This window comes from Bos grunniens, chromosome 16 (genome assembly GCF_055505025.1).
Source record: "Bos grunniens cultivar Pamir isolate PY7600 chromosome 16, Bosgru_T2T1.0, whole genome shotgun sequence".
Lineage (NCBI taxonomy): Eukaryota > Metazoa > Chordata > Mammalia > Artiodactyla > Bovidae > Bos > Bos grunniens.
Genome location: NC_141180.1, coordinates 7,343,785 through 7,367,372, shown reverse-complemented (window position 1 = coordinate 7,367,372; position 23,588 = coordinate 7,343,785). Strand labels below are relative to the sequence as shown.

The following is a 23,588-nucleotide window of genomic DNA, read 5'->3' as shown; positions in this document are numbered from 1 at the left end:
CCCCGTTCTGCCTTCTCCGGGTCCCCGCCTGAGGCTGGGCTCCAGCCTGAGTTCAGAAAGCCCTACCTCTTCTCTCTGCGTGAGGAGTGACCGACTGTCTGGGCGGCTGAGCAGCTGTGGCCGGAGTGTAGACACGCCGGCTTTAGTCACTTGGCGGATCCACAGGGCCCTTCCTGGAGCTCACCCAGCCCCACAGACGAGGACTCAGCCGTGACTCACTGGGTCCAGGTGGTGCCCGAGCCGTGAGTCACCCGGTGTCCCTTCCTCTTACACCTGGGATTTGGCATTCACGGCCTGGACCAGGTTCTCTTACCTTCTCAATCTCTTCTCTTCTCTTCTCCCTCCTTCCCTCCATTCTTTGCTTCATAGGCCTTTCTCTCTCACTCATCAGACCCTGGCTGATCTCCCTGGCAACATGGACGGCTTGAGCCTGTCAGATGGGTGATGGAGATGGCAGCTTCTCAGGCCACCCCTGAGATGTCGTGAGGGATGGCGGACAAGCAGGCAGAGGGGGAGACTTGCCTGCCCTGACACGGTGTCGTTTCTGTAACCTGGGGGCGTGTGTGCGTTAGTCTCTCAGTCACATCTGACTCTTTGCGACCCCATGGACTGCAGCCCTCCAGGCTCCTCAGTCCATGGGATTTTTCAGGCAAGAATACTGGAGTGGGTTGCCATTTCCTTCGTCAGGGGATCTTCCCGACCCAGGGGACAAACCCGTGTCTCCTGCACTGCAGGTGGATGATTCTTTACCGCCTGAGTCACCAGGTTAATTCTGTCAGCCGCCTCTGCCTTTGGAAGGGGGAGCTAACAGAATTGCTGGATGGACAGACGTGAGTACGAGAGGAACAGGGGGTCAAGGAGAACCCCTTTCCTGAGCATCGGTTCTAATAAGCCAAGGCTCTGGGGAGCTGAGGGTGGGGGCTCTAGGGCAGGATGGTGGGTGGCAGGATGTAGGGGGCAGGAGAGGAATGGGATGTGGAGGGGAGGCTGTCAGAGCAGTGCCCAGCTTGCTTTTAGTCCCTGCCACGTCCTGCCCTTGCTTCTGCCTCTGTATTAGACATCTTGTCTCCGAACAAACTGAGTTCTGAAGTTTACGGCCTGTGCCTGGGGCCCTGCTGTCCTGGGGGCTGGGGGGTGGGGGCTAGATCCCCACTGGGAAGTGCTCAGCATCCCCGAGGGGTGAGGCTGGCTGGCTGGGCCCTCCTTGGGGTTTGCCAAAGCAACATCCTGGACTGGGCTGGGAACGTGGAATGGGGTGCAGGGGCCCACACAGAGCAATTGGCTTTCCCCTTTGTGAAGACAAACCACGCTGGGACCTGCCCTGGCCTGCACCTATTTACCTGGGCTCCTGGCCTCTTAAGGGGAGAGGAGGAGGGGCATTTAAAGGGCTCAGCCTCCTGCCGCCTGCCCGCCCCGCCTGTCTGGGGATCTGGGATGGCAGCAGCTGCTCCTTCTGCTGAGTTAACTATTCCTGAGCTCTTCATCACATCCTCTTCCTGGTGGTGGGCACAGGACAGAGCTCCACGAGCAGCCAGGCTTCCTGGAAGCCCTGCATTCAGGGAGTTGGCAGGGTGGAGAGAAAGAGACCAGGCAGGTGGGCTTAAAGCCCTGGGGGTGTGAGCAGTGACCTTTCCCTGCAGGGGGCTGTAGGGCTGTGTGTGTGTTCTTGCTGCAGAGGCAGGGCCCAGGAAGGCCAGCTGCTTGTACTGATCCTGGCTTGTTAAGCCAGATTTTATTGGAATGTTTACACGGGTCAAGACGCTAACATGTACGGCAATGTCCGTTTTTTCATCTAAACGGCTTATTGTCCATTTGCTACTTAGGGTATTTCTCCTGCCTATCTAAATCTCTTGGGCTATATGAAAATCTGAGGGTTAGAAATGCCCAGTTTACCATTTAATCCACAAAATCCTCCATTTTGCCCTGAAGGATTCTCAAACCAGTTTCTTGGACACAACCCTCCAGTTCCTGCTTAGGAGACACTGACAGGCTGGACTAGCTCAATTAGAGTCTCTTTTAATAGAAACTTGGAGGTGACCGTGTCCAAACAATGCCCAGGTAGGCTGTGCCCGGCCAAGATCTGGACTGGGTGTCCTTCCAGATCTCTCTAAAAACCCTCGGACCCTCGCCTGGTGGAGGGGAGGCATGTCCTCCGAGACCAGCCCCTGTCTCTGGTCCTGTGACTGTCATTACAGCCACTCGCAGCCCAAAGCCCCGAACCAGGAGCCGCCCAGCGTCCCACAAAGGCAGCTGTGTTCTCAGGCCTGGCGGGGGCCCAGGGGAAGTCGGTCCAGCTGTGCCTCAGCCCTCCCTTCCCACCCCTTGTGGTCAGATCTGTTTTCTGGCCCTCCAGGCAGGCATTCTTGCCCAGTGGGAAGGGCTGGGAGAGCAGCCTTTCCCTGAGCTGGGAGCCGTGACTCACAGGTAGTTACCTGTCCTTGGGCTCCCTGCCAAGGCTGCGAGGGAGCCAGAGGGGAAACATTTAGAGTTCATGCCTGTTGAGTCCTCCTAAGCTTTTCTTGGGTGGGTTGGGCTCTGACCCCTTCCTGATGAACCATAGCCTTTTAATCCCCCCCGCCCCACAAGAAGCAGGGGTTTTCCACTTTTTTTGCTTTCCCTTGGGAGGGGTCTGGTGCTTTCCAGGGTCCTCGATGTTTGTGTCTTCTTCCCTTCCAGCTCACTGACAGGTCTGGGGCTGTAATACCCAATATGCAAGCCCTGATCCTTCTGTTCTCTGCATGGTCTTCTGTCCAGGGTGGCCCAGGACCCCGGGAGAGGCTGACCTCTATGAGCCTTGGGAAAGCACCCAGCGCAGCGGCTGTCACAATGTGAGTGGCCATCACCCCCTCACCCCACCGGTCCCCAGGAATCCTGGTCTCCAGTCATCACTCACATTTCCCTGGTGCAACCCCCACCCCCCCACAGCAAGTAGGTGGGCACTGCCGATCTTGCCATGAGGCCTCCGGACCGCCTCCACCTGCCCAGTCCTGTCTGGGGTGGCGGGTGGGGGTGCTGTGACGGCAGACGGGTGTGCCAGCGGCCAGATTCCTGAGTCCCGCCCTGCAGCCGGCGACGCCCAGCCGGGGAGTCTCCAGAGGTGAGGCCGTTGTTTAAAAACTGGGAGCCAGGAGAGGAGACCCCCACATTCAAGGGGAGCGTCTCGGAGAGGTGATCTGGAGAAAGAACAGCAGCAGCACGGAGCAAGGTCTGTTACCTGTCTCATCTGCCCCGTGGGGGCGGGGTGGGCCCAGGCTTGTGTGCCTGGGTGTCTGGGGCCTGGCTGCAGGTCCAGATTCCTTCCTCTTCCTGGGAGCTTCAGCTGAGCCCACTGGGATCCAAAGGCTGGGTGTTGAGTCTGCCACTGTTTGGATTGCTTTCTCCCATCTGATAAGCGTCTCGGTGACTTAGAAGACAGCAGGTTCAGAGCTGGGGCTGGACACAAAGAAGGAAGGAGAGGGTGGGCTGGCCTCTTCTAAGAACTTCTCACAGTGCCTAGTTCCAGGCAGGGAGGGGGCGAGGTTGCAGCCCCTGGAGGAAGCCAGATGATGGGTCTTCCTCTTGGGCCACAGTTAGCTGTGTGAGCTCAGGCCACCTGTCTCTTCCCTGGGCCCCTGACTGCTCTGATAGGGGATTGGAGGGAGTTTGAAGCCTCAGGATGTTTGATTTAAAGATGTCAGGGGGTCCCCAGTCCCCACCTGCCCCGTCCTGCCAAATCCCCCATTCCTCCATCCAGGCCGAAAGAATGTGTGGCTGTTGTTGGAGCAGAGTGGGCTTCTGATCCGAGGCAGAGGTGGGCGCCCCATGAGCAGGGCGGGGCTTGCCTCAGCAGGGCAGCACCCTGCCTCTAGGACCCTTCGAGTATCACCCCCAACCCCAGCCTCCTTCAGAATCCCTGCTCTGTGACCTCCCAAACCCCAGCCCTTCTGTACAGCCCCAGTGCATCAATGGAGACATTTTGAGTTGCTCCCAGTTCAGATGAATTCCTCACTCACTTTTTAAACACTTCCAGGCCTCCCTCTCTTTCCCCGTTGTATTCCACAACCTGCTCAGCCTAGAGAAGCGGGCACCACAGTCTCACCCTCAGGGTGGCCGTGGCTGATACTGGAGACCATGCCAACAGCAGGAGAGGGCGCCCCTCCAGGCCACCAGCCTCTTTGAGCCACTCGCTGTTGGGCCTGTAGGTGGGCCAGGGCCTGAGAAAGGCCAATCCTCTTTCCTAGGGTGACATTGAGGCCACAGACTTCTCCTGCAAAGGGCCTAGTCCTTTCTGGCTCCCCAACTTGCTCTGTTGACCATGGGGGGCAGGGCAGGGTTGATCCCTCCCATCTGTTTCAGAGCGGGGAGCTGGAGTCCAGGAGGATGTAGTGACATTCTCCCAGGACAGCCTGGAAGTCACGTGCCAGCTGGGACAGGGGGCCAGGTCTCTAGCGTCTTCCAGGTTTTGGCTACAGATGTGCCTGCTGTTCAGAAGTGTCCTAGACCAAGGCCCTGAGTAAAGGCTTCTGAGAAAACTCGAGCCAGAAACAGCAAAGGGCTAGTGCAACCTAGGGGTCTGTGTGGCTTCACACAGGCTGCTTTGCTCTGCCCCAGGTGAGGTCCTGAGTGGAGATCGCCTCGTCAACTGAAGATGAGGCTGCTCCTTCTCCTGTATTTTGGTGAGTATCCCTTCCCGTCCTTCTGGGGACTGTCACACAGCAGAGAGGGGACCAGCCGTGGGTAGGAGGACAGTCTACCAAAGTGTGAACATCACCCATCACCCGGGGTCCTGGGGTTTGGAACACTTATCTACTGGGATGCCCATGAGGTTTCTCTGTCCTGGGGCCTCTGAAGAAGATGAGACTCTTGAAAGGCTCCCAAATGTCTTCTTCCTCCTACCTGAGGGTGGTTCATGGCAGCCCCAGTGCTCTGCTGCTGAATTTATTTTCCATCTTCTCACTCTCTAACTGGTCCCAGAGCCATCATGGCTTGAGTTCTTGATATTCAGGGAGCTGCAGCTGTGAAGTGAAAGTTGCTCAGTTGTGTCCGACTCTTTGTATCTCCATGAACTATACAGTCCATGGAATTCTCCAGGCCAGAATACTGGAGTGGATAGCCTTTCCCTTCTCCAGGGGATCTTCCCAACCCAGAGACTCGAACCCAGGTCTCCTGCATCGCAGGCAGATTCTTTACCAGCTGAGCCACCAGGGAAGCCCAGGAATACTGGAGTGGGTAGCCTATCCCTTCTCCAGGGGATCTTTCAGACCCAGGAATAGAACTGGGGTCTCCTGCATTGCAGGCGGATTCTTTACCAGCTGGTTATTTGCAAAGTGTGACAGCGTGAGTTTTAGAGATAAAGGAGCAGACAGAATGAAAGTCTCTCCCTGTGTCCCCCAGACGGCCAGCAGCCAGCGCTGTTCCATTAACAGGCGAGGAGAGCTGTGGCCAAGCGTGTGTCTGTAGCTCAATTCTAAAAGCCACATATGGATGCCACATTTCAGGATCAACTTCTACTTTTTTAAAGCTGAGAGTTACAGACTATAAAATCATCTTTTTAAAAAAACCAAACAGCACCAGGATTGCAACTGTTCCCACCACCAGCGGGTCAGAGCATGAAGGCAAGGAAGAGGGTCTAGCGTTGCTGATGGATGACTGCTTCCTTGGGGGGCACTGGGGTGGCCGGCTAGACTGCCCTCTCTTTAGGCTGTGCCCAAGCACCCCCTAAGCCCCTTGTGATTTCAGGCTTGCCCAGCCTCCTGTGTGCCCAGCAAGCATGCTCCCGTGGGGCCTGCTATCCACCCGTCGGGGACCTGCTCATAGGGAGGACCCGGTTTCTCCGAGCTTCATCCACCTGTGGCCTGACCAAGCCTGAGACCTACTGCGCCCAATATGGTGAGGTAGGTTCTTCCTCCACGGCCTCCAGGGGCTGGAAGAGGGCGAGCTGGGGGTATGCAAGGAGCCCGCCATCTGTTCACTGAACACTTAGAGTGGACTAGGTGTGGGCCCAGCCCCATGCGCTGTGGGGAATGTAAGCAAAGCATAAGGCAGGATCTCTGCCTCTCAGGATTTTCCACCTTTGATGGGCAAGAGAAAAACATACTCAAAATGACTTATAACTGAACAGCTCCTTTTCCTCTTTTGCTTAATAAAGCTGGAGTTTTTCTCAGCCCTTGGGCCTGGGCAGGATAGTCGCTCAAATCTGGGGCATAAGCAGTAGATCAAGACCAGTCCTTTAGGTGTGTGGAGGGTGAGGTGCCATCTTTGACGGACGGAGTCAAGGCTGGTGGCACACAGATGCTGGGATGTGCGCATGGCTTGTCTTCTTGCCAGAGCGGGAACGGAGCTGTGCCCTGGCCACTCTCTGCTGCCTTCTCTTCTGCCCATGTTGGGCTAAGGGTGGGGCTGGAGCTACCAGAAGACTGTGTGATTGTAGGCTGGAGGCTGTCCTTCTGGGTTTTCTAATTGTCATGTGTGAAGAGCCAACCTGTTTACCTCCCGTCTCTGCATGTTTGGTCTGCATGTTTCACCACCCTGGGTGAAGCGGGAGGCTTTATTTATTTATTTATTTTGCAGAATTTCCTTTTAATTAAAATTTTTTTTGTGTGTGTGGGATGGATTGGGAGATTGAGATTGAGACAGATACACAACTGTGTATAAAGCAGGTAACTGATGAGAACTGACTGTGCAGCACAGGGAGCTCTACTCAGTGTTCTGTGATGACCTAAATGGGAAGGAAATCCAAAAAAGAGGGGATACATGTGCGTGTTAATATCGCTGACTCACTTAGCTGTATAGCAGAAACGAACACAACACTGTCAAGAAAGCATCCTCCAGTGAAAATTAATAAACATATTTTTGGAAGGATAGTTGCTTAATAATGTTGTGTTAGTTTCGGGTTAGAGCAAAGTGATTCAGTTATCGTCTTTTTTTTAGTTTCTTTTCCATTATAGGCTATTTTAAGACATTGAGCATAGTTCCCTGTGGTATACAGTAAGTCCCTACAGTAAGTTGGTTATCTGTTTTATACCCATCAGTGTGTATCTGTTAATCCCAAGCTCCTAAATTATCCTTGCCCCTGGGAAAATATTCAAATTGCCATTAAAGGACACAGATCGGTGAGGTAAAGCAACGACTTGGGGTTAGCAAGAAGGTTCAGCGGTTGAGCTGATAAGGAGCCCAGCTGAGCAAATCCAGGCATTGGAACGCTTTGCTTATTTAAGCAACTGATTTGTTTTTCAAAGAGCCACTGTGATTTTCCTGCTTGGCTTCTGGGCCTTTCTGGTAGGAGCTTTGATTTTCTTTTCCCTTCAGTAAGTTTGAGGTCCTTCCTTGCTCCTTGTGTTGCCCAAGGTGGAAATCACCCAGTGTTTTCTTGTTTCCCAGCTGCCTGTCTCATTTGGCCTTTTTTTTTTTTTGGCCCTCAATACACAGATTTGGACAAAGGAAAGAGGGAGGGAGTCGTTTTCCCTCGAGTCCCTGCATCTTTGGCATTAAAAAGACAGAGCAAGAAAGGGAGTGAGCGGCTGATGGCCCAAAGGCAGCTTGGGGTGTCTGCGGTTCCCTCTCTCTCGGCGCTCCTTGTCCTCAGGGCCATGCCTGGCGTCTGACCCCACCTCTGGCCTCACTGCTCTCTTAGCCTCCTGTGTCCTCTTGGCCGCTTGTGATCATAGATGGCACTGGGTCCTGGCTTTGGAGGTGTTGCGCGGAGGTGGCTGTGGTTTCTGCACCTCACCCACTTGGATGTGAGAAAGCCCATGTGACAGTGTTGGGAAAGACAGCCAGCAGCAGGCGAGTCCTCCCTGTGGGCCTAGATTACTCCACCGGCATCAGGGAACCTGGCAGTGGGGAGCTCTCCAGACAACAGAATGAGTCCAGCTGCCTCCTTCCCACTCACCCTCCAATTTTGTACCACTGAGCCATGTCTAAAATTTTCAGGGTGTCCTCTGCTGGGTCCTCTCTTTGGGTGGAGCCACCTTCAGGGATGGGAATCAGGCAGGGATCTGAGGCTGCTGAGAGAGGCTCAGTACCAGGCCTGCCTGGACAGCCGCCCTCCCTCTAGGCCACACTCCATCCTGTCCTGCCCTCTGCCTCTCTCAAATGCCCCAGGGAGCCAACTGCCTCCCCTGCACTTAAGCAGCAGTTTGAGAACACGTGGGAGCTTGCAGAAGAGAAGGCTAGACTTTTGCAACCCAGGGGATGGATAAACCTCAGCTATTTTGCTGCTGTGAAAGTTGAGATGCATTGGTTCTTTCTTCCCCTTGTCTACCAGGGGGAATAGATCCATGTAACCTATCGGAAGAGGAGAGGATAGGGCATCTTGAGTGCAGTGTGTAGCCCAAAGTCTGCCACTAACTCATGGTGTGATCTTGGGCAAAAGATCACCCCCTCTAAATCTTGCTTTCCTCTTCCATGAACGAGTGTTAGACCAATGGTCTTTCGTGTCGCTCTTTGCTCCAGTTTTCTTTGGGAATGAGCTGACCGTGGGGAACCAGCTTCTCTCCCCCACCTGCCTCCTCTCCGCCTCGTCTGATTTCTCTTTCCTTCTTTCTCCCCGGCCTCCCCTCCCAGAGGCCATTGGTTGCCTGTAGTGAAGACATACATGAAGGCATGGATACTCCTCTGTCCGAGTGGACCCTGAACCCTCCCCGGGCACACGGGTGGCTGTGTGATGAAAATTAGGAATCCAGATACAACTCTGATGAGTTCTAATTTCAGTTTTTAAGTTTATTTTTATTACTAAACGATATTATCGTAAAGCTATAGTTTATTGAGCACATATTATATGTCTCAGGCATTAGACTGAGTCCGTTTTATATAAATTATCTCAATTAATTTTCACAGTGCTCCGTGAGGTAGCTCTTATTATCCCCATCCCCATGGGAAGTTCTGGGTGTGTGCTGGGATTCCCTGATGGAAATGCATAGGAACTGAGTTTTCTGAGTGGCTAGAGATGGTGCTGCAGTGGCCAGGCCCAGCTGGAGAGGAGGGCGGCATGGTACAAAGCTGCCTTGCCAAGGCCTGCCCCTCAGCCCCGACCTCCCCATCCCTCTCTGCCAGCCCCTCCTGCCACATATACACCTTAGTTAAGTCAGAGCCCCCGGTTAGCGCCTCTGTTCTAGTTTCTTGCAGGGGTGACATGGTGGGCCCTGAGCCCAGCAGAAATCACCCGGCCCCTGCTGCCTGCCTGCCTTCTGGGGTGATGTAAACGCAAGTGCACTAGGGATTTATGACTCTTGGACATTGTAGCATTGCTCGCTGCCCCCTGGCAACTCTGGGGAAACTCAGGGGCAGGGGGGACGCCTTCCAGTTCCAAAACGGCCTCTCCCAGCTCCTGACCTCAGAGCATGGCTGCTTTCTCCTGGGCCAGTCTTAGCCTGTCGGCCCATCGCCTCTTCTGCCTACTTTTGTCTCACTGGCTTCATCCTATTGGCCTTCGTGTCCATACTGCAGCCTTGACAAAGGACTTAGGACTCGGCCAGCTTTGCCTTGTCCCCCAACGCCCTGCCCAGCTTTGCTGTTCCGGGTCTCCCTGCCTTGACTACCCATTAACTGTCCGGACTTGAACCCAGACTGGTCTTTACCGAAACGGGCTCTCTCTCTTCCAGCTCCTAGGTAACCTCTGGGTAAACTCACTATACCCTTTCCCCCTAAAGCCCAAGGCATGGATGAAAATGTCTTCGATGTCTCCATACCCTCATTTCCTTCTGTGCTTTCCCCAAGCCGTCGATCCTCATTTGAAAAGTAGGAGGGATGATAGCACCCACTTCAGTGAGTTGCTGTGTTTGCGCATACTGAGTTCCTTCCGCCGTGTCCAACTCTTTGTGACCCCATGGACTGTAGCCCGCCAGGCTCCTCTGTCCACGGCATTCTTCAGGCAAGAATACTGGAGTGGGTTGCCATGCCCTCCTCCAGGGTTGTGTGGACCATGTAAAAAAGGAGCCAAGTGACCATGGGCCTGGTGTCTGGAAGGGGCTACATGTCCCAGCCCTTTGCCCACTGGCCTCCCGGGACCTGTGTCTGCATGCAGAGGCTGCCCCACCTGCCAATCATTCTCCTGAGCACTTCTCGGATCAGGACGTGCAGTTGCATAATTATTGAAGTCAACCTGCCCTTGGGCTGGCCCACTGACCACCGCGCATCTGATTTTCAGTCTGGCTGCTGGATAACCCAGAGGCAGTCATGGTTAGTGAAGTCTCCTGATGGGGGGTGAAGACTTTCTAGGTCTGATCCTGTCTCTGACACTTAGAAGAGGAACGTGACCTTGAGAAGGTCATGGCTTCTGTCTAGACCGCCATTTCCCCATTCATGAAATGAGGGAATTAGTCAGCCTTTGTTGGTTCAGCTCTCACACGTGTACCAGGCTTCTGGCTGGGCTGCATGTGACCCCGAGGGTCAGCCATGATCTGTGCCAGGTGGGCCCTGGCAGGGGCTGAGCCATGACCTTCAGTCCTCTCTGGGCTGGTGCACGCTGCTTGGGGACCAGAGGGGTTTTGCCTGGAAGCTTTCCAGCCCTGATTTCTGCTCTTGACAAAGTCTTCTCCAATGTTGTGTCTGTTCCCTTAGATGCTTTATTTATCCCCCACTCCCTCACTTTCTGGGGGAAAACTTAATTATCCAGCTGCCTTAATAACAGTCTTACACAGTGCATTCCTCAGGTTAATTAGCTGTGTAAACCAAACAGCTGTCATTTTTATCTCTTGGAAACAAGCTGAGGACCAGTAGCCAGTTGACATCCCTTCCTCTTAACACACACACACACACACCCCACATAAGCACACTCACACCCACAGGCACACACCCAACAACCACTGCCTTTCTCTGTTTGACAGACATCTGTTTTCTTGACCTCTGGCATGGCTAACGTGCACACACAGAATGTGAGAATGTGTTCATATCCATCCTGAGGTCCTTGTCCTCTGCTCATAGAGGACTTTGAGCCTGTCTCTGACCAAAATATCTGCCCTCCTGTTTCCCAGGAGATCTTAGCAGATCTGAAGCTTTCAAATCTCCTGCCATTGTGAATCTTCATTAGGATGAAACATCGTTGAGTTCTTTGTTTAAAATACAGATGCCCTTGGGAATGGCGTCATATTAACCTGTCATCATTTATATTTCAACAAGGGTTTGCTTATCAGAAAATTAGCTGTGGCTTTTGCAAAGGATCCCAAGAGAATGAGACCAAGAATGAGTAACTTTAGAAGAGATAGCAGAAAATGAAAAAGATCACTGCGGGAAAGAGTCGCTATCAGAGGGAAGCGAAACTTGGGATGTGGAACGTGAAATTTGGGGGTCCTGGTTACCAGCTTTGGACTGGGGAGTGCGTCTTGTGGGGTTAAAAGGAGGGAAGAGATTAAAAAGGTGAGATGGAAACCTGAACACAAACTTGGGCAGCCTCACGACTTTGTTGGCCTGGCCTCTCACACCGTTGCTTCTTGAATCAGGTCCCTAGAAGCTCTCTGCCCTTGCTCCTTTGCCCTCAGCGGTGAAAGGAATCACTGTCAATGGTAGAACTTTCAGAGGTCCAGGAATGCAAACCAACAGTCTGCACTCAGGTCTAGGAGGACACCTCTGTTTCTGGAGAAGTCTGGGCGGGGGGTGAGGCTGCCCTTACTAGGGGAGAAGAGAAGGAGCATCCTGAAAACCACCTCTAGTCCCTGCAATGACCCATGGTTGTCACGTGACTGCTGTGTCCCTCGAAGCCCTACAGGATGAGAAGGTTTGGAGACAGAGCGCCTGGGAGCGGAATTCCTGCTGCTTCTCTTCCTAGTCTTGCGGATTTGGACACATTTCTTAGCTTCTCTAGGACTTGCCTTCCTAATCTGTCAAATGAAGATACCCACTTTTGATCCAATATGCCTACCTCAGAGATTTTGGAAGGATAAAATGAGATAATGTATGTATCATGCTCAGGTCAGAGTCTCAGTTCAGTTCAGTTGCTCAGTCGTGTCTGACTCTTTGCGACCCCATGGACTGCAGCACACCAGGCCTCCCTGTTCATCACCAACTCCCAGAGCTTACTCAAACTCATATCCATCGAGTCAGCGATGCCATCCAACCATCTATCCTCTGTGGTCCCCTTCTCCTCCTGCCATCAATCTTTCCCAGCATCAGGGTCTTTCCCAATGAGTCAGCTCTTTGCATCAGGTGGCCAAAGGATTGAAGTTTCAGCTTCAACATCAGTCCTTCCAATGAATATTCAGGACTGAATTCCTTTAGGATGGACTGGTTGGATCTCCTTGCAGTCTAAGGGACTTTCAAGACCCAACTGTGGTGTTGGACTCTCCAACACCACAGTTCAAAAACATCAATTCTTTGTCACTCAGCTTTCTTTATGGTCCAACTCTCACATCCATACATGACCACTGAAAGAACCATAGACTTGACTAGATGGACCTTTGTTGGCAAAGTAATGTCTCTGCTTTTTAATATGCTATATAGGTTGGTCATAGCTTTTCTTCCAAGGAGCAAGCATCTTTTAATTTCATGGTTGCAGTCACCATCTGCAGTGATTTCAGAGCTCCCAAAAATAAAGTCAGCCACTGTTTCCATTGTTTCCCCACCTATTTGCCATGAAGTGATGGGACCGGATGCCACGATCTTAGTTTTTATCTGAATGTTGAGTTTTAAGCCAACTTTTTCACTTTCCTCTTTCACTTTCATCAAGAGGCTCTTTAGTTCTTCTTCACTTTCTTCCATAAGGGTGGTGTCATCTGTGTATCTCAGGTTATTGATATTTCTTTCGGCAGTCTTGATTCCAGCTTGTGCTTCATCCAGCCTGGTATTTCACATGATATATAAGTTAAATAAGTTAAATATAAGTTAAATATAAGTTGCATATAAGTTAAATAAGCAGGGTGATAATATACAGCCTTGACATACTCCTTTCCCAATTTAGAACCAGTTTGTTGTTCCATGTCCAGTTTTACCTGTTGCTTCTTGAGCAGCATACAGATTTCTCAAGAGGCAGGTCAGGTGTTCTGTTTTCCCATTTCTTGAAGAATTTTCCACAGTTTGTTGCGATCCACACAGTCAAAGGCTTTGGCATAGTCAATGAAACAGAAGTAGATGTTTTTCTGTACCTCTCTTGCTTTTTTGATGATCCAGTGGATGTTGGTAACTTGATCTCTGGTTCCTCTGCCTTTTCTAAATCCATCTTGAACATCTGGAAGTTCATGGTTCACATATTGCTGAAGCCTGGCTTGGAGAATTTTGAGCATTACTTTGCTAGTGTGTGAGATAAGTGCAGTTCTGTGGTAGTTTGAACATTCTTTGGCATTGCCTTACTTTGGGATTGGAATGAAAACTGACCTTTTCCAGTCCTGTGGCCATTGCTGGGTTTTCCAAATTTGCTGTCATATTGAGTGCAGCACTTTCAAAGCATCATCTTTTAGGATTTGAAATAGCTCAACTGGAATCCCATCACCTCCACTTTGTTCATGGTGATGCTTCCTAAGGCCCACTTGACTTCACATTCCCAGATGTCTGGCTCTAGGTGAGTGATCACACCGTTATGGTTATCTGGGTCATGAAGATCTTTCTTGTATAGCTCTTCTGTGTATTCTTGCCGCCTTTTCTTAATATCTTCTGCTTCTGTTAGGTCCATACCATTTCTGTCCTTTATTGTGCCCATCTTTGCATGAAATACTCCCTTGGTATCACTAATTTTCTTGAAGAGATCTCTAGCCTTTCCCATTCTATTGTTTTCCTCTATTTCTTTGCACTGATCACCGAGGAAGGCTTTCTTATCTCTCCTTGCTATTCTTTGGAACTCTGCATTCAGATGCTTATATCTTTCCTTTTCTCCTTTGCCTTTACCTTTTCTTCTTTTCTCAGCTATTATACTCATGCAGTGTAATTTTGCAGTGTTGTGGTATTCATCATTTTGGTCATCGGCTTCAGAACTGAGCTTTCTAAACTTGGTTTCGATGGAGATAAGAGCTGTACTGAGTTAAGGCTTTGGTCAAGATGTTAGTTCATGACAGTGCTTCATAGCATTGGGGCTCCACTCCCACCTGGCCCCAAAACAGGCCCTGATTTTTCACCTTTGCTGGCAATATCCATTGACATATAAATGATGAGGCTTGTGGATCAGAGGAGCTTCCCAGGTGGCTCAGTGGCAAAGAATCTGCCTGCCAAATAGGAGATTCAGGAGACGCCAGTTTGATCCCTGGGTCAGGAAGATCTCCTGGAGTAGGAAATAGTAGCCCACTCCAGCATTCTTACCTGGGAAATCCCATGGATAGAGGAACCTGCTGGGCTATGGTCCATGGGGTCGCAAAGGGTCGGACATGACTGAGCACGCACACACACACACACAGATCACAGTGGGAGTCTAGTGGAGACTAGTCTCGTCTTGCTGACCAAGGCCTTCAGGGTCCGTCTTTCCCTGCTCACTTTGCTGGGAAGAGTGCTTCTCCAGCACCATGTTTGGCCAACATCTTATTTTTCTCTTGCTTCTTTTGCATTCTTGTTTGGAGTGTCTTTAACCTCTGAGCAGATAAGCTGGAGTTGGGGAGAATTCTAATAACATGTTAGAGCAAGAAGGAGCTTCATTATCTCATCCCACCCCTGCACTTTACCAATGAGGGAGCTGAAGTGGAGGGAATGTCTTATATGCAGCTGCATTTTTTTTTTTTTTTTTTTTTTGGATTCCGGCTGTCTTTCTTTTGGCCCTGGCTGACAGCCATGACCCTGACTCCAGCTCCTTAGATGGACATAGGCCGTCTCTGACTTGCTCGGGGGGAGGGAGCTGGCCATGGCTAAGCAGAGCCTGTTTTCCCATTTCCCTCCAGAATTCGCTCCCTTTTCTGCTAAGACACAGAGCTTGGATTTGCCTTGCCTTCCTTGTTCCACCCTCTCCACTGTGATTGAGGCTCCCGCTGTCTCATTTGCCCTCCCGTAGTTCTCTGGTTTGTCTTCCAGCCAGACTGCTGAGCTTCTAGAAAGCTCCAGGATAAGGGAAGAGGCCCAGCCTTTCCAGACAGAGAATGAGCAGGAGCCAAGCTGGCTGGAGGCCTGACAGACTGAATGGATAATAACGCTGCGTCTCTGAGGTAGTCCAGCCAGGGGAGTGCTGGCCAAATGACCCTGGAGAGGGAGGCAGCTGCGGCTGGGAGCTTCCATCTCTGGGAGAGACAGAGGCATGTAGCACACACGAGGGGAAGGGCCTTGTGTTGAGAATCTCTCTCTCTTTCACACACACACACTCACTCATACTCACACACACACTCTTACACACATACTGCATGTAGACGTACAGGAATAAAATAGAAAGGGAAACTGAGGCCCAGAAAGAGAAGGAATTGGCAGCCTGTCTTCATGCGGGCTTGTGCCATAAGCCACCCTATTTCAGGTCTCCTTCCCTCTAGTTGGTTGACAAGCAGAGCTGCTTAAAATACCTGTCCCAAGCCTGGAGGCTTAGGCTGTGTCTGAGGATTGAGATAAATCCCTCCTTTAGCTACGTTACTGTGATGAAGGCACATAGGTGTTCAGCTCATGAGCCCATCTGATCCATCATCACTGTCTGTACATGTGGAGGCAGGTGGCGGAGGCCTGGGGTGCCCCAGACTGACTGTGAAGACAGGGAGCACACAGGGTGGCAAGACCGTGCTGAGTATCCTGGGCCTTTTGAGTTTGTTTAAAACAAGGCCTGGATATAAAAGTTAATATATATTCAAGGCATTGAAAGTTATTAAAAAATAACTAAGAAAAAAAAGTTACCTGTAATCCCGTTTCCCAGAGGTAATTAGGTTAAGCTGTATGCAGCTGCCATTTTTGTGGGTCAAGATAGCTCAATATTAGCCATTTCGTTTGGTTCAACCTAATATATTGGTGCACTGCCTTCTACCTACTGATTCCTTAAAAAATATGGATTTGTGATCATGATGTATATACAAGCTTCTGCCCAACTTTTTTCATAAAACATTATCATTTTTTTTCATAAAACATTGTAAGCATTTCCCCCATGCAATTAAAATCTTTCTGTCAACAGTCTTTTGAAAAGTTACATAATATTCCATCATTTAATATCAAGGGCATTTGCCGAGTCCCAGGTTGGGTTGTTCTAGCTCCCGTGTCCCACGGCCCAAGGAAAAAAAGAGCCTTGTCTCTGGCACTCTCTTGGCCAGAGAACAGGCTGGGATCCGTTCCCAGCAAGCCCAGAGGAGCTCGGATGACAGGTCACCGGAAGGCAGCTGGCCCCTGTCTCTCCACGGGACACGTGCTGAGCTCAGACAGAGGATGGGCGGTGGAGAAGTTTGCCTCTGGGAGGCCAGGCAAAGTGGGGAGGAGGGTGTGCCTGCTGCCAGGGACCAGAATAGGATCCTAGAGGAGACTCAGATGCCAGTAAGAGGCGGCTTTTGCCCAGAAAGGATTATTTTAAGTGCTCAGGTATTTGTGTTAGCCGCTGACATACGTGCAGTCTCCGCGCTGAGTGAGGTTAGCCTGACAAACTAGCTTTCTTCCCAGAGCATTTTCTCTGCTGTGGTCAGCCTCAGGGTGACCTGAGCCCTGTGGGTGAGACAGAGATGGTCACCCTTGACTGTACTTCCTTGCTGCAATGTCAGTGCACCCAAATGGTTTCCTAGTGGAGAAGAGAGGATGGCAGAGAGGGAGGGATGGAGGGGAGGAGAGAGAGAGAAGAGGAGGGGAGGAGGAGAAGAGAAGGGCGTGGGGAGGGATCCTGTCTGGCGCTGGTGCCGGCACTAGCCATCAGTCATCGGGAAAGTCACAGAGCCTCTTGGAGCCTCAGTCTTCTCACACCTGCAATGGGAATAATATTACACGTAGGGTGGTTGTCAGGCTTAAATAGGTTATTGCACTGAAACTCTTGATACAGTACCTAGCATGTGGTCAGCACTCCAGTCATTTCATGTTGATTTTGGTCATGTCCTCACTTTCTCACACCTCTCTTTAAACTCAGGAAGGGAGGGTTGAGCAATAATATAAATGAAAGTGCGAGCCTTTCCTGAGCATTTCCTGCTGCTGCTGCTAAGTCGCTTCAGGCGTGTCTGACTCTGTGCGGCCCCATAGACAGCAGCCCACCAGGCTCTGCTGTCCCTGGGATCCTCCAGGCAAGAACACTGGAGTGGGTTGCCATTGCCTTCTCCGTGAGCATTACTATTCATTCCAGAAGTATTTACACAGGACCTACTAAGTGCTGGGCACTTTGCTGAGCAACTGGAATACAGCATAAAGGAAAGTAAGTTCTGCCCTTGTGGAGTCCACATTCTAACAGGGGGAGGCAGATGGCAAATAAACACTGGGAGCAAACGCACGGACACTAAATGAACAGCTTGTCAAGTGGAGATCTTACTGTGAGGAAGAATGTAGCCCGGCAAAGGATGGACAGTGGCTGCTGTTTTATATAAGGCGCGCGTGCCAGCCATTATGTGAGCACTAAACATCTCCCCACAGTATTTTAAGTACTTCATAATCATTTAAAATTCTTTTTCATTACAGTTTATCGTAGGATATTGACTATAGTTCCCTGTGCTATACAGCAGGGCCTTGTTGTTTATCTGTTTTCTATGTAACAGTTTGTATCTGCTAGTCCCAAACTCCTAATTTAACCCTCCCCCCACCCCACCTTTCCCCTTTGGTAACCATAAGTCTACTCCCTATGTCTGTGAGTCCATTTCCATTTTGTAAATAGGTTCATTTATATCATACCAAAATTATAGTTTAATAAAGCACTTAGGGAAGTGATGAGGACACCTTCAAGCTCCAGGAAGGGGACAATCCTCTTGTTTTGCAGATTGGTGGTGGGAGCTGGAAAATGGGGTGGGAAGCAGAGGCTCACAGAGCCAGGACTCCTGGCTCCCCTCCAGGCTTCAGGCTTTGCTCAGTGGCGCTGGGGGAAGAGCAATGTTGGGTGAAGAGTTCCTGTAACTCAAGGCACAGACTTGGCACGTTAACTCTTCCCTTCGGGACTGAGCTGTCAGCTCCACAGGTTCAGCATGTCTGCTGAACATGTGGGTCATGTTCAGATGGTCCACATGTTCAGAATCCCAGAACACCCATTCTGATGGATCTGATGACTGAGCTGTCAGCTTCACAGGTTCAGCATGTCTGCTGAACATGTGGGTCATGTTCAGATGATCCACATGTTCAGAATCCCAGAATCCCAGAACACCCATTCTGATGGATCATCCTCCCCAGCTTAGGGCCTTCCCTGGATGGGACCAAGGTTCAGGGGCTGCAAAGCCTCAGAGACGGCTTCCTGAGCTTTCTCCTGGTTCTGCTGGGTGGAGGCTTAGGGGAAACAGAGGCAAGGGGTGTGGGGAGGTACCATCGCCTCTGCCCAGAAGGACTTGCGATTCAGGGAGGTTCTCGTCCAAGCCTTGCTTTAACATGCGCGTTAATCTGGAGCCCTCTGAAAAGTGTTCTTTCTGCTGGACACAAGGTTTGGGACCGTGGTTACTCAGAGAAAACAGGTTGCATGAAGAACCTAGGCAAGGTCATGATGTCTCAGTGGTGTGTGTGTGCGTGTATGCGCCAGGGCAAACACATGCAAACATATGCAAATGTATGCACATTCACACATTATGGACAAATTAAAAGAACAAGGGCCAATCCTCTGGCTGTGTTCTTTTCCTTGATGATCTCTGCCCTGCTCTGGAGCCCATGGGGTTCAGTTCAGTCTCTTGTCTCACTCCAGGGTATGGGCAGACCAAGGAAGGTTATGTTTTGGGGGGACCTCCCTGGTGAGGCTGTTTCCTCCTTGGCTGCCCACTTTAACCCAGATCTTCATGGGGAAGAGACCCTGCCTTCAGCCCCAAGGCTGCAGACTTCCTCTGCCTTCCTGACCTTGGGACACCTGCCTACAAAGCTCCATCTGGTTGGACATCCTGGGCTTCTCTCCTGTGGGTCAGTTCAGTTCAGTTCAGTCACTCAGTCATGTCTGAGTGACTGAGTGACTGAGTCATGTCTGACTCTTTGCGACTCCACGGACTGCAACGCCCCAAGCCTCCCTGTCCATCACCAACTCCCAGAGTTTACTCAAATTCATGTCCATTGCGTCGGTGATGCCATCCAACTATCTATCCTCTGTTGTCTTCAATCTTTCCCAGCATTAGGGTCTTTTCCAGTGAGTCAGTTCTTCACATCAAGTGGCCAAAGTATTGGAGTTTCAGCTTCAGCATCAGTCCTTCCAATGAATATTCAGGACTGATTTCCTTTAGGATTGACTGATTGGATCTTCTTGGAGTCCAGGGGACTCTCAAGAGTCTCCTCCAACACCACAGTTCAAAAGCATCAGTTCTTCGGTGCTCAGCTTTCTTTATAGTCCAACTCTCACATCCATACATGACTCCTGTGGGTAGGGGATGCCAAACTGGGAAAGATCCTAAAGTCACAGATGTCAAGTGCTGGAAGGCCTTTAAGATCATCTAAATGGTACTAGAATGTTGGCTTCCTGATGGCTGGGTCTTTATTTTGTTCACTATTACAACTCCAGAGCCCAGAGCAGGGTCTAGGACGTAGTATGGCCTTAATGAATATTGTCAAATGATTGAATGACTCTACTTCAATATCCACTCAATTGACAGAGGAGAACTAGGACTGAACCCCAAATTCCCTTGTCCTTTTTTCCTGTCCCCTTTCCTAATCCTAAGAAACTCCACTTTCCCCAGGCTGCCAGGATTCAGTGAGATGAGTGATAAAACTCTCTAGCCTACACCTAGGACGTGGTGGTGGTAGTTTGGTCACTGAGTCACGTCTGAGCCCGTGGACTGTAGCCTGCTAGGCTACTAAATCGACGTGAGCTTCTCCTTCTTTCTTCTTTTTGCCCTTAGCACTCTTTGCACATTTCTCTCTGAGGCAAGGTCATATACAAAAATTAAGTTTTTACAGCCTCATACCTCTCTCCCAATGACAGCATCTATTTACTATTTACCTAGCTATGTGTTGGGGGCTGACACAGAGGACTTAAATGGAAAAATGACCAGTTAGTCTTGTTTTGAGAGGCTGGTCGTTCTAAATGTATTAATGAAATCCATGAATCCCTTAGGGGAGCATTTCCATGGAGAGAATGCTCTGGGCTCTCAGTATACACAGGGAGAATTCCCAGTACACAAAGGCCCCACCTGTGAGTCTCTGATGTCTTCCGCAGTGGCAGATGAAATGCTGCAAGTGTGACTCCAGGGTGGCTCACAATTACAACAGTCACCAAGTGGAGAACGTGGTTTCATCCTCGGGCCCCACGCGCTGGTGGCAGTCACAGAACGGTAAGCGCCTGCCACCACCTCCACATGCAGGGTGCCCTGGGGCCCTTTGGGTTTTCCCATGGCTTTCTTATGGTGGTGGGACACGGGTGGCTGGTGAGCAGAACCTTCTGTCTTTGTATTTGAGGCCTTTCGGGTGTTGTAGGTAGAAGAATTTATTGGAGGTTAATGAAAAGGTAAGAAGAGAGAGAAATGCCTTCATTTCATCCTACTTGGTCGCAGTGGGCTTGCTGAAGGAACTGGGCTTTGGGAACAGATCTGTGTTGGGCTGAGGAGTTGAAAGTCTAAAGGTTTTAAAGACATCAAGGGACAGTGGGAAGGAAATTTGGCCGAGAAGACATGGGATCTTGAATAGGTGCTATAAGTAGAAATGTACTGGTACCACGCCTCTCTGAGAGGGAGATGGGAAAATCAGAGTTAGATTTCCTGGAGCCTGGGAAGGTAGACAGTCTCTGCTCTAAAGTTCCTGGGTTTTGTGTCTTTCCAGATGTGAGCCCTGTCTTTCTGCAGCTGGACCTGGACAGGAAATTCCAGCTTCAGGACATCATGATGGATTTTAAGGTGTGTTTCCTGGGTATGGCAGTGGATAGGAGAGGGGGACTCTGGGCCATGTGGGCTTGGACTCATGGGGAGCTCAGGCTGGAGGTGATGGTACCACATGCGGGGTGGGTCTCCCTTCCTCAGGTTGGGGCAACACTTAACCCTGAGCCTATATCATGGTGACAGCAGAAGTACCACTTCCGGGAGACCAGTGGCACCTCCAGGCCCCCTCTGTCCTCTACCTTTCTGCACCTCCCATCCTCAGCCCATCTAATTAATTCAGCTCTTCCAAGACCAATTCTACTTATACAGTTGTGTAATGACAGCTCATATGGTTGTGTATACTCTGTGTATACTCTGTTTTAATAACTTTGCTGATGAGATGGAGTTTAACCAACAGCAAGGAACTGGCCAAGCCACATGTGAGATGTGCTTTCAGAGCCATTGGTTCGTTCAGTGCCATTACTTGTCAGGTTTTGAGTCTAGCCTTTGGAGATATGCCTTTTGGAGGGCGCATTTTCATTCATTAGTGACAGGGTCTTTTCTTTTCCTTTACAGAGATTTGATTTTATTCCTTCTACGGGAATATTCAAATATTTAATGATAAATCTTGGTTGATGAGAATAGATGATCAGGATAGGTAATATTGAACTGGGAATATAAAGCAATAGGACCTAATTCCTACATGACTGAGGAAGTTGCTGTAAGAACCTCACCTCAAGAATGATAAAAGAGAAACTGTTAGTTGCTCAGTCATGTCCAACTCTTTGCAACTCCATAGACTGTAGGCCACCAGGTTCCTCTGTCCATGGAATTCTCCAGGCAAGGATATTGGCTGGGTTGCGTTCCCTTCTCCATGGGATCTTCTGACCCAGGAAAGATGCAGGGTCTCCAGGGAAGACCCCTGACCCAGTGCAGGGGTCTCCTGCATTGCAGGCAGATTGTTTACCTTCTGAGTCACCAAAGAAGCCTCAAGAATAGGTCTCAAGTATTTTGAGAAATGCTAGAGCCATTTGAATAAATGCCCAGTCCCTAATGGTGACAGCTTTGAGAGGCAACGTTCACTTGGATGGATACTCATGGTCTTATTGCTTTGTCATCACCCATTCATTTGTCCATTCTTGCTACACACGTATTGAACATCGATTATATGTTGCTAAACAGCTGAATAAAACTAGATCACAATCCTCAAGACAAAGAACCAGTAGCAAGACAGTGGGACGTGTGCTCTGATGTTGGTAGGAAGAAGTACTAGGGACATTAGCAAGGGGGCACCCAGCTTGATCTGTCTTTGGTGGGGATGATCAGAGAATACACCCACAGGAAGATGAAACTTCTTAGGCCGGTAATAGCCAGGAGAAGATTAAGTTCATTCCAGGCAAAGAGAATAGCAAAGTACAAAGACCAAGAAGCAAGAGACAAGAATGTATATAATTGGGGAAGGGGGCAAAAGAATGCACACAGGGTCTGGAAGGGCAAATGTGTGTATGGTGGTGAGAGGTAAGGATACGGGAGGCTACAGACTGAAGAGAGATGAGTTTACAGATGTGAATGGGGAGAAGGAGAGTGGATGAAAGATTCATGTATTCATTCAACAAATGTACTGAATGACTACTACGTGCTAGATGCTGGGGGGACAACTGTGAACCAGCTGGACAGGGGTGCTTGTGGTTTACTGTCATGGCTCTCAACCAGGTTGTATTTGGCCATTTATAGACCAATTTGTGGTTGGCACAGCTGTGGTCATGCTATTGACATCTAGTGAGTGGAGGTCAGGGGTGCTGCTAACCATCCTATAATGATGAGGATGGTCCCCATGGCAAGGCATTAATCAACTCCAGATATTAACAGTGCCAAGCCAAGGTTGGGAAACCCTGATCTGGTGGGAGAAAAAGAAAAAAAAAAACCCAGGAAACCAAGAGATAAGTAATGGGAAATTGTGGTGACATTTACGACGGCAGCAGATGAGATCCCAGAATAGGAAATGATGTGGTGGGTGGGCAGAGTGTGGGCAGAAGAACGCAGGTTAGGTGGGTATAAAAAGATCTCTGTGAGGAAGTGACATTTAGCTGAGAACAAAAGAAAGAACCCACCAGGGGAGAGGAGTATCCCAGGCCAAGGAAGCCACATGAACAAAGGCTCTGAGGAGGGAGCAAACGGGCTGTGACTGAGGGCGTGAGGAGATGGAGGTGCACAGTGGCATGGTCAGGAGTTCAGATTTATTCAGGAAGAGCAAGCAGAGGACTTGGATAGATAATCCTCTATCTATCCTCTATGCCTCATAGATAATGCCTCTAATAAAGGAGGGCGTACAGAGGGCCAACAGGTCCATGAAAAGATGCTCAGCATCGTTAGCCAGCAGGGAAAAGCAAGTGGAAACCACAGTGAGCTGGCACTTCATACCTGTCAGAATGGCTATCATCAAGATCAGGGTGGCCTAGCAGGTAGGATTCCAGGCTTTCACCGCCATGGCCTGGGTTTAATCCCTGTAGTCGGGGAACATCCCGCAAGCCGTGTGGTGTGGCCAAAATAAGACGGATGAGGTAAGTGTTGGTGGGGATGTGGAGAAAAGGGAACACTTGTTTACTCTTAGAGGGAATGTAGATTGGTGCAGCCACTGTGGAAAGCAGTATGAAAGTTCCTCAAAAAGTTATTAGAAAAAAAGTCTACCATATGATCCTGCAATCCCACTTCCAGTTGTATACCGGAAGGAAATGAAGTCACTGTCTCAAAGAGATGTCTGTAACGCCCATGTTCATTGCAGTATTATTCACAATAACCAGGAGATGCAAACAACCTAAGTGTCTATCAATGGATGAATGGGTAAAGAAAATGTCATGTACACACACA

The 23,588-nt window shown here is 50.2% G+C and overlaps 1 protein-coding gene across 4 annotated transcripts in view; it reads left to right on the top strand.

The window, feature by feature from the left end:
* The window catches only part of LAMB3 (laminin subunit beta 3), a 190,872-nt gene that overhangs the window by 143,887 nt on the left and 23,397 nt on the right, over positions 1-23,588 (top strand). For 2 of the 4 annotated variants that reach the window (XM_086342261.1, XM_086342260.1), the window contains exons 7-11: positions 2,755-2,828; positions 4,591-4,655; positions 5,719-5,873; positions 20,087-20,201; positions 20,686-20,759. In XM_086342261.1, coding sequence (XP_086198387.1) covers positions 4,628-4,655; positions 5,719-5,873; positions 20,087-20,201; positions 20,686-20,759 — 372 coding nt within the window. In that variant the 5' untranslated portion in view covers positions 2,755-2,828; positions 4,591-4,627. Of the gene's footprint in view, positions 1-2,754; positions 2,829-3,071; positions 3,206-4,590; positions 4,656-5,718; positions 5,874-20,086; positions 20,202-20,685; positions 20,760-23,588 lie in introns of those variants that run through there. The other 2 variants (XM_086342259.1, XM_086342258.1) reach the window with 1 other exon arrangement.